We start from the raw sequence: 9685 nt of genomic DNA, 5'->3' as shown, positions 1-9685 counted from the left end.
CCTCGGGGCGTGTTTGGGGGGGATGGAAAGAGCGGTAGGCGCCTTTCCAAAACCTGCACCCGTCCAAAAGCATCGGAGAAGCTCCCAGGGGCGGGGCGGCCGTGTTTGGAGAGAAACTTGAAGAAAAAAAGCGCTTTTGAAAGGAGTCAGCAGGCAGTTTAGGAGAGCTAAGTTTTGTTTTACAAAGCACGGCCCCGTAACGTCTTTCTTTAATTATGTTCTTGGGCAGACACAGATAAAAATGGAAAAAACACGGCTCTCCAGCCCAGCGTTGCTCTCTGAGGCCATGGCAGCCACGCAGACCAAGGGCTTCTGTGAGTACTCCGGGCTGTTTGGGAGTGATGGGTGGGCATGGCCACGGAGCTGGCTGAGATAGCTTTCCCCAAGTCCCTAATTTCCCAGAAATGCTAATGCCAGCTTTGCTTTAATTGATGGACTCCTCGGTTTTCTGGTTTGCATATTTGCATTTTTGGGGGTGTTTTTTTCTTCAGTGTGCTGGCTTGCAGATGGTTAAACAAAGTAGATGGGAGTGCCTGTGGGAGACAGCGGGGAAGAGGCTGCTAAGAAGTTGTGAGAAAGGCCAAGGTTTCACAAAAAGAGACAGTGGGATGGGTGCTAACACTGAGACATCAGGGGTTAAAGGTTCTCAGACAGGCTGGTGGACTGCAGCTTAATGCAAGGAAGTGTCTTTCAAACCTCATGTAGAGAGAGCCATCTCCTCCAGTCCTTTGGTATTGCCAGTAAAATGGACTCACAGCTGTAGCTAAGGTGATTATGAACATGGAGAAGCAATGTTGGGAGAGTACTGTAGTGATCCCCCAGTCTTTGAATGCTACTTAGCAACTATTAAGAAAGAGTCAGCAGGGTGGGAGTAGCCATGCATCCACAGACCATCAGGAAACGCTGTATAGGCAGAATACAAAGTAATAAGCAGGATAAACAGACAGAATTAAGAAAAGTTTCTTTTTTTAAAGTGAGATGGAGACTGGTAGTGACATTCTTCTTTCTTCTTCACAGCCTAAGTGAAGGGACTGAATGAGATGCACAGCTGGTAAGTATGGCTTAGAAATAAGTAAGACCCTTAGGGCATTTTACTGTTAAAATTTTCTAATTTTTGGCCTTGTTTCCCCCTCTTTTTGTCTTTTAGACAGTTTCTTCCCTGTTGTAGGCTTGGCTCTGTCACTGACCTCTTTGGTGCACCCATAGGCCATTTCCTGCCCCTTTGCTTTCCCATCTGAAATGGTTTCCTGCATCCTACAGGTAAATTTTAATTAAGGCAAAAGGGCCTCCAGTCTTTGGGAGAGAGCTTGAAGAGCTCTTTGCTGAATGTTTCAGAGCCTTGTTCTGCTTCTAGCCGCTCAGCATGTCTTGGCTGCTCCGGCTCTGCACGCCCTGACCATGAGCAGCAGCAACTCCTCCCTGAGCCACGTGAAGGGCCTGAGGAACGCCACCACGCAGGAGGACGGGGTGGTCAGGGTGACAGAGTCCATTGCCATCATCCTCATCACCATCTTCATCTGCTTGGGCAACCTGGGGGTTGTCCTCACCCTCTATCGCAAGTCGTACCTCCTCACCCTGAGCAACAAGTTTGTCTTCAGCCTGACCCTCTCCAACTTCCTGCTCTCTGTGCTGGTGCTGCCCTTCGTCGTCACCAGCTCCATCAGGAGGGAATGGATCTTTGGGGTGGTTTGGTGCAATTTCTCAGCCCTGCTCTACATGCTGATCAGCTCGGCCAGCATGCTGACTCTTGGACTCATAGCTATAGACAGGTAAGCAGCTCTTTATTTTAACAAATTGTAACCAACTGCCTGGTTGGATTTTCATAAATCAAGCAGCATTGCAGTGGGCAACACTGTGTACCCTTGTAGTGGGATTTTTTCCTTCATCCCCTTGTCAAGTTTTGATGTTTTTCTGGTAGGAGAAAGTGATATTGTCAATAACACAAAATGTGGACGTGCATCTAGGCTTTTTTTTGAACTATTGGTGGTATAATAACATTCATTTTGAGGAAAAAGTAATAATGACTTAAAGTTTCAGCTTATACCCTGAGCCCATACTTGCAGGCAGACACAGATGGAACAGCTGTATGTGAGCCTTCAGCCAACTTTTACAACCTTGCCTGCAAGGATGTGTATTTTTACATGTAATTATTTTTATAAACAGGGTCCCTTAAGCCCGTGTCGGGTGTGGAGAAAGGAGAATTTAGTTATCAGCATGATTAAAATGTACACTAAAAAAAAAAAAGCATATCTTTTGTGCTCCTGTTGACTGTTCCTCCTCTTGCCCACCAGGTACTACGCCGTGCTGTACCCCATGCTCTACCCCATGAAGATAACAGGCAACAGAGCAGTGGTAGCTCTCGTGTACGTCTGGCTCCATTCCCTCATCGGCTGCCTCCCTCCCCTTTTCGGCTGGTCCTCTTTGGAGTTTGACCAGTTCAAGTGGATGTGCGTGGCGGCCTGGCACAAAGAGGCTGGCTACACGGCCTTCTGGCAGATCTGGTGTGCCCTGCTGCCTCTCCTGGTCATGATGATCTGCTACGGGTTCATATTCCGCGTGGCGAGGGTCAAGGCCCGCAAAATCCACTGCGGTTCCGTCGTCATCGCCGAGGAGGACTCCCAGAGGAGCGGGAGGAAGAACTCCAGCACCTCCACGTCCTCTTCTGGCAGCCGAAGGAACGCTTTCCAAGGGGTTGTCTACTCAGCCAACCAGTGCAAAGCCTTCATCACCATCCTGGTCGTCATCGGCGCCTTCGTGGTGACGTGGGGGCCCTACATGGTGGTGATCACGTCGGAGGCGCTGTGGGGGAAGAACAGCATTTCCCCTGCCTTGGAGACACTAGCCACCTGGTTGTCCTTTTCCAGTGCCATTTGCCACCCGCTGATCTACGGGCTGTGGAACAAGACGGTGAGGAAGGAGCTGCTGGGGATGTGCTTTGGGGACAGGTACTACCGCGAGCCCTTCGTCCCGCGGCACAGGACCTCCAGGCTCTTCAGCATTTCCAACAGGATCACGGGTAAGAGGGGTGGCTGCAGAGGACTCTCTTCCTTAGCACCCGTGAGGGCAAGGCTGGACGGCTCTGTGTGTGTGCTTGGCATGTTCCAGGCCTCCCTGAACAGAGTGGGAGGTGTCTGGAGGCTTCAAGAGTCTTTTGTTCATGTTGTCATAGGCACTTGGAGCAGGTTTTTTTTTTTGTGGGAGTTAACTTCTTTCTGCTCCAGTAAAACTTCCTCTGTCAGAGAAGACGTGGTGGTGAGATTCATTAAAATAATGTGTTCTCTTCCCTCTCCATCATTTCCTTCCACCTGCCTGCTGTTTTGTGTTACCCAGATTTGAGCCCTTTTCTTTGATTCCTGGCTTTCTGCTACAACTCACTGAGATTCACTGAAGTTACACTGGTGTTACTATTTCTGCAAATTCAGTTTTTAGGTTTAAAGGGTGTGAAGAAAAGATCATAAACAAAGTAAAACTCTTTTACAGAGTAAAACTATTTGATGTCTTCCCAGGATGCAGGCTGAAAGCTTCAGTTGCTCAAAGTCTGTTGGTTTTCTGCACCTTGTTTTTTAGAGTAGCAGTGCAACAAAGTTCTGGTTTGTGATTATTTCCCTTATCCAGTTCAGAAGCTTCCAAAAACAGGGCATCTTCATGTGGTCCATTGAGACATTTCATGCAGAGGCAGGAACTGAGATCATGTAATTGGGAAGGAAGACTTAAAATGCAGAAGGATGGGGAGAGCAGCAAGGTGTCTGTTCTCTTTTTCTGCAACCTGGGATTGCTGGGAGAGTCTCCCAAGAGTTCTGCAGCTGCAGCCACATCACAAGCTGCAGGAGCTCTCTTAATGCTCCTCCCTTTGGCAAATCTGTGTCCAGGAGATGTTGTGGATGAGAACTGGGAACTGAGATGGGAGGGAACAGATGGGAAACTTCTTTCTCTTTCCAAGTGATAACAAGCTGACAGCTTCAAATTTATCAGGTGTGTGAGCTGGAGGCTGACAGGGAGAGAGGGTGGAAAAAACCCTCAACCAATCCCACAACAAAATCCTGAATGGGATCCAAAGACAGCACTCTTGGAAGAACCCTGGAGTCTCCTCCCTTCTTGTTCTGGGGATTTGAAAGAAGCCAGGTGTGGTGGTGCCCCAGCCTTGCCCCTGAGCTCCCTGCCATGCTAATGGCCTGTCACAGCTGCTGGTGGCTCCAGGTGATCCTCTGCCTAGAAGATGTCTGGCAGATATCCACACCTCTGTGTGTGTGCTCCATGTTCAGCCTGTCTGGCTGATAGAACATGTGCAATTGCAAAAGGAGTGGGAGGGAGATAGTGCAGGCAGAAAGGAAGCTTGCCAGAGGAAAAGACTCCAGGGGTACCTGAAAGCTGCTGGTGGGATTTCTAAGAGGGGAAGTCCAGATGCTGTGTGCTCTGGATTAGCAAGGTGGGTTTTATGTGTGCAGTAAGAAATAAGGCAGTAGGATGGGTGTTTCTGGAAGAGGTTTTTACTCTTGAGGACCCCTTAAACGTTTCCTGTGTAACAAGAACAAAACTCTCTTGCAGATTTAGGACTCTCTCCTCACCTTACTGCCCTCATGGCAGGTGGGCGGCCTTTAGGAAACAGCAGCAGCACAGGAGACACAGGTTTCAGCTGCTCACAGGATTCAGGTAACTGAAAGTTCCTTGCTCTCTTTTCTTGGGCAGAGGGTTGCACTTGTAGCTTGGCAGATCTCTCTGGGACAGTCTGTTTTTACACACACAGATGTCTCTTGGTGGGTGGATGACATGAAGCATCTGTTCCAGCTGTGACAACAAAACTGCTCAGTTCCTTTTTAACTTTCTTGCTCTCAATATATTTACTTGCAAAATACTGTTTACTCTGAGTAATGATGACCCTCCCTTGGTAACATGTCCTGGGAACAGAACTTGCTGCTTTTATGCCCTTTTCCTTTAGTTTCTGCCCTTTTCCAGAGACTTTCCCTGTATCACAAGGAACAGAACAACCAAAATGCTGTGGAGAAAATGCTTCTCCATTTTCTAGTTTGTAGGAGACCTTGTCTTGTTCATCCTGCAGTGTAAACACAAACACTTAGGATGGCTTCAGCTTCTGGTTGCATCACTGCTTCAGAGCTGTCAGTTGATGATGGTTTGGAAAAGGGAAAAAGAGTCCTGCCAATAATTTTCTAATCAGAACTACAGCTAGATTTCTCTGGCAGTTAATTCAGCTGCCACTCCTGTAAGCAGTACAGTTATTTTAAAGAGTATTTCTTGAGCACATTTCCAGTCCTCCTCACCAATCTTCTCTTATTTTCCTGCATTGTGAAAAACAGATGAAGTGGTAGGAGAGGAGGAAACCAAGTGGTGCCAGCTGTACACAAATATGAAGCAAGACCTGAGTCTCATTTGGAAAAGGGAAAAAGAGTCCTGCCAATAATTTTCTAATCAGAACTACAGCTAGATTTCTCTGGCAGTTAATTCAGCTGCCACTCCTTTACTGCACTACAGTTATTTTAAAGAGTATTTCTTGAGCACATTTACAGTCCTCCTCACCAATCTTCTGGTATTTTCCTGCATTGTGAAAAACAGATGAAGTGGTAGGAGAGGAGGAAAGCCAAGTGATGCCAGCTGTACACAAAATATGAGTCTCAATTGCTAGAAATGCTGCCTTAAGATAATTATGTCATGGATGAAGGTCCACCTGTAAGAAAAAGAGGCTAGTCTCTTATTTGGGACTGTGTATTAAGGCAGCAGCTTGTTCTTTCTTGTGTGCTGGAGGGAGACATCTGACATGACACTCAAGTTTAACCTTAAGAAGTTTATCACTTTGTAACATCACAGTGAATTGTCAGCAAAGAGGAGACCTGTGGAGCAGTATGTTGTGCAGAGATACACCTCTAGTGATGTCACTCTGTAAAATGGGTGCTGGAACACCTCCTTATTGCAAAAAGAGTAAATTTGGGGATCAAAAGCAGTCAAGTGGGTGAGGAGGGATGTGAAGCTAGGAGGAAATAGGCTGATAGTTGTGTCACACACCAAATGTGTGCAAGCCCTGCCTTCCAACAGGAGCTTCCCTGAGGACTGCTCACTCAGCAGTGTCCAAGCATCTCCCCAAAATGCCTGCTCCACTTCCCCCTTATGCAGCAGAGACCAGCACTGCCAGGAAGGTGGAGGCTGCAGTCCTGCCCTTGGTGTGAAAGCCTTGTGCAGATGCAAACATTAATTTCCTTGTGCTTGGAAACTATTTTATGTGGGGAAAAATGCAAAGCAAATGCAGGGTGATTAAATAAAAAACAGACTCCCATCTAGCAAGGGATTTTTCCCCATTGTGCTTGGAAACTATTTTATATGGGGAAAAATGCAAAGCAAATGCAGGGTGATTAAATAAAAAACACATCTAGCAAGGGATTCTTCCCCATTAACATACACTTCAAGAAAGTTGAGAAGTTATTAGAGACAGACTAAATTGGGTGGAAAAATTCTCCAGATTTCCATTCAGATCTGATGACAAGCATGCCATTGGGCAGCTGTGGTCATCTGCCTCTCAGGTAGGCATTGTTAGCCTCTGAGAAGACATTTCCAAATCCTTTCAGTTAAAACTCTGACCCCATTCATTTTCTGTGCAGTGTTTAATTGGAGCTGAAATTTCCTCAAGAAAAGCTGGGTTTAGACATCTTTTGAAAGAACTGCTATAGTCTGAAAAGCTTTTGCCACCCTTTAAATATTGTATCCCAGTGCTACTGTTTTGCTTGAGAACTCTTGTTTTGTTTCAGGAACAGAGACAATGCTTCTTGAAGATTACAGCTCAGATGGCCCTCCTGCCCCACACTGCATCTGTCCTCCTCGAAGGAGGAGCTCAGTCACCTTTGAAGATGAAATAGAGCAAATTAAAGGTGGGATTAGAGGTAAGTATAGAAATGCTCACAACCAACCATGTTGCCTGCTGAGGAAGCCTCCCAAGACCTTCAGAATTGCTTTAAAACATATATGACCACAGTTCACCTTGAGAGACATGACCATTCATGCAGTTAGAACAGGAAGTAAGATCAGGTCTTCCAGCTATCAAGGAGCAACAGACAAGGACAAGAGTTTGAAGCTGGGGTTCCTGCATGCACATCATTTATGTTGCACAGCAGCATCCTCTCTGCAGCTCCACTCCCCTAGTGGCTGGTGGGCCCTGTTTTGTGTTTCCCAGGAAATATGTTTTCCTGCCCTTACACTGGTTCCATTATCCCAGTGCCTCTCATGTACTGCCTGGTCTCAATTTTGTCCTTCACAGACTTGAAATTCATCTGTTTCATTTCATTCTGTTTCACTTTTTTTACTTAATTTCAGTTACTTTGAGTATGTTTCTCAGCAGGTACTGGGGAAAAGAGATGAACCACATGCACTTTTTCTTCAGTCTACTCATTTGTTTATTCTGTGCTAGCAAAGCCTTGGCTGTGATCATCTCTAAAATATGTCAAAGGTGGTTTAGTTCAAGCTGATAGTTTTGATAACAGGGACTAGAAGACTTTATAATAACTGAATTTAATAAACAAGAAACTATTGTGGACAGCACAAAAATGAGCAGAATGCCTTTAAGAACGAAGTAATAATAAAACCTGACTGATTTGTATGATTCTGAAATACTGAGAAGACTCTTTCTGTGGAATTTTCTGCCAAACATCTTGGCAGAATTTACTTTTGTCCTCTCCCCAGCACGAGCTGATAGTTCCCCTGGACAAAAGCATTACCATATGTTTCCCATTCTCTTTCTGAGTGATTATGTAGGGGCAGGCATCTGATTTTTGTGCAGTTCAGTGGCAGAGGGAGGTCTTAGTGTGGCTCTGTGGCATGTTTCAGGGTTTTCAGGCTCTCTGAGACTTGAAATTATTTCAGCAGCCTCACTGAAGAGTTACATGTTGGGCAGCACAGGGGCTTGACCTAAGTGATGGTGGGTGGAGTTGTATAGAGATGCTACAAAACCAGCTACATCAACACTGAAGAGCAGGTGTATACAAGGTAATAGAAGATGAGGAAGAAGTCCACTGCTGTCTGCAACAGCAGTCTTCAGTCTCTTCTGGCATAGAGAGCTCTACAACTTCCCCATGGGAAGTCAAAGTGGGTCCCACAGTGTGGCTGGAACAATTTTAGGGACAGCAGACTGCTGATTTTAATTGCTACTTGGAAGAAGCCCTTGGGATTTGGGGATGAAGTGTGAGAAGTTAGTCCAAACACACTGAGAATGCCTGTAAGGGGTTGCAAGCTGTTCTTACTGCAGACAAAGTACAAATGGAGGGTTCTGTTCCTCTCTCCTGCATGAATTCCTGCCTGATGCCAGACAATTGCTATTATCCCTCATCCTGGACTCCAGGTAGTAAGCAGAAATCAGGCTGTTAACTTCAGTTGGGCACAAACCCAGACCAATAAAATCCTGTGTGCTCAGATTCACAAAGTCCCTCAAGATACACTTGGTTCCAAATTAAACTTAGGTGTACAAACACTTTGCATCATCAGTTCTTATTATTTTTCCACTTCACTTGGAGTTAATTTTTCTCTGCTTGACCCCTCAAGGTCACTCTGAAGCTTTGTGTCCACAGAATGGTTTAGGAACCCTGGGCAAATGCTCTCTGTAGGGTAGTTATTTTGCAGAGGGCTTGGTCATACCTTCACCAAAGGATCAATATTAGTCTTCAAGCCTTTATGGAGTCATGCTAATCAACTGTTAATTTTCTTATACCTTGCTTTATGGTTTTTATTTTCCAGAAGCTGCAAAGAATCCTGTTCTTCATGTAAAAGCTGAGGTCCATAAGTCTCTGGAGAGTTACGCATCCAGTTTAGCACGAGCTATTGAAGCTGATGTGAAAATCAGCCTGTTTGGGGAAGATGCTGTGCCAGGAGCCCTGCTCCCTGCCCGAGCTCTGCCAGGGGGCAGCCTGAACACCCGGCGTGCTGCCAGGCCCCACGCCAGCCAGAGGCTGCAGCTGCAGAGCATCGAGGAAGGGAACGTTTGACAGGAGCACTGGAGGAAGAGAAGAGAATGAAACCACTAAGCAGGACCTACAACAGCTGTCAGGGCTTCAGCACACCCAGGGGTTGGGTCTCGCTGGTACCTTGTTGGGATGTTTTCAGTGTTTTTTTTTTCAACAATTGAAAACCAGCTGGATTCTGGTACTTTTTACAGCAGTATTTGTTTACTGTTTAGGGGTGCTATTGACTCTTTTGTGCCATGTCTTAAATCTGTCACACATAGGGATGCAGGGTTTGGTTTCGTCCAGTAGAGCATTAGTCTGTTGAATCTTGGGTCCAATATTGGGCAGAGCCAATAGAGGAGTGAAAAAGGAAAAGCATATGCAGTGTTTAATCACAATTTAAAACAAAAATCCAAGCTCCTAGAACTTGTTTTGAATCATGAGGGAATGTAGCACATAAGCTATAGTTACCTCAGTGCCTATATTTCTTGGAGTGTTCATTAATCTCTAAAATAAGAACATTTGGCACTTATATTGCACTTTGCATGTTCTTAAGCACTGTACAGACATTACCTTGTTAGGCCTTTCTGAGGAGGTTGCTCAGCCCCACTTGCCAAAGGAGGGGAACTTGGCCACAGGCAAGCTGCTGGCAGTGAAACGAGCTGCAAAGGTGGAAGGGCTTGTTACAGAAAGAGATGGGGTGGGTTGTACAAGGATGCCTGGCTTGAGGAACCTTTCTGTGCCTTCTTGGG

The 9685-nt window shown here is 46.0% G+C and overlaps 1 protein-coding gene across 1 annotated transcript; it reads left to right on the top strand.

Moving 5' to 3' along the window:
- The first annotated feature begins 1326 nt into the window (after positions 1–1326).
- GPR161 (G protein-coupled receptor 161) lies at positions 1327–8975 on the top strand. Its single transcript, XM_008940065.1, has 5 exons — positions 1327–1769; positions 2292–3016; positions 4546–4650; positions 6753–6872; positions 8728–8975. The coding sequence occupies exons 1-5, from the start codon at positions 1327–1329 to the stop codon at positions 8973–8975; spliced, it is 1641 nt and encodes a 546-aa protein (XP_008938313.1).
- The last annotated feature ends 710 nt before the right edge of the window (positions 8976–9685 follow it).

The sequence above is a fragment of the Merops nubicus genome, unplaced genomic scaffold, assembly GCF_000691845.1.
Source record: "Merops nubicus isolate BGI_N331 unplaced genomic scaffold, ASM69184v1 scaffold16485, whole genome shotgun sequence".
Taxonomy (NCBI): Eukaryota; Metazoa; Chordata; class Aves; order Coraciiformes; family Meropidae; genus Merops; species Merops nubicus.
This window is presented reverse-complemented; position numbering and strand designations above follow the sequence as displayed.

Bases quoted from the DNA above. Each gene is read 5' to 3' on its own strand.
- GPR161 (XM_008940065.1), top strand. From the start codon at position 1,327: ATGTTTCAGAGCCTTGTTCTGCTTCTAGCCGCTCAGCATGTCTTGGCT. The intron at 4,651-6,752 runs GTAACTGAAAGT...GTTTTGTTTCAG, and splicing joins CAGCTGCTCACAGGATTCAG to GAACAGAGACAATGCTTCTT. The intron at 6,873-8,727 runs GTGGGATTAGAG...TTTATTTTCCAG, and splicing joins TGAAATAGAGCAAATTAAAG to AAGCTGCAAAGAATCCTGTT.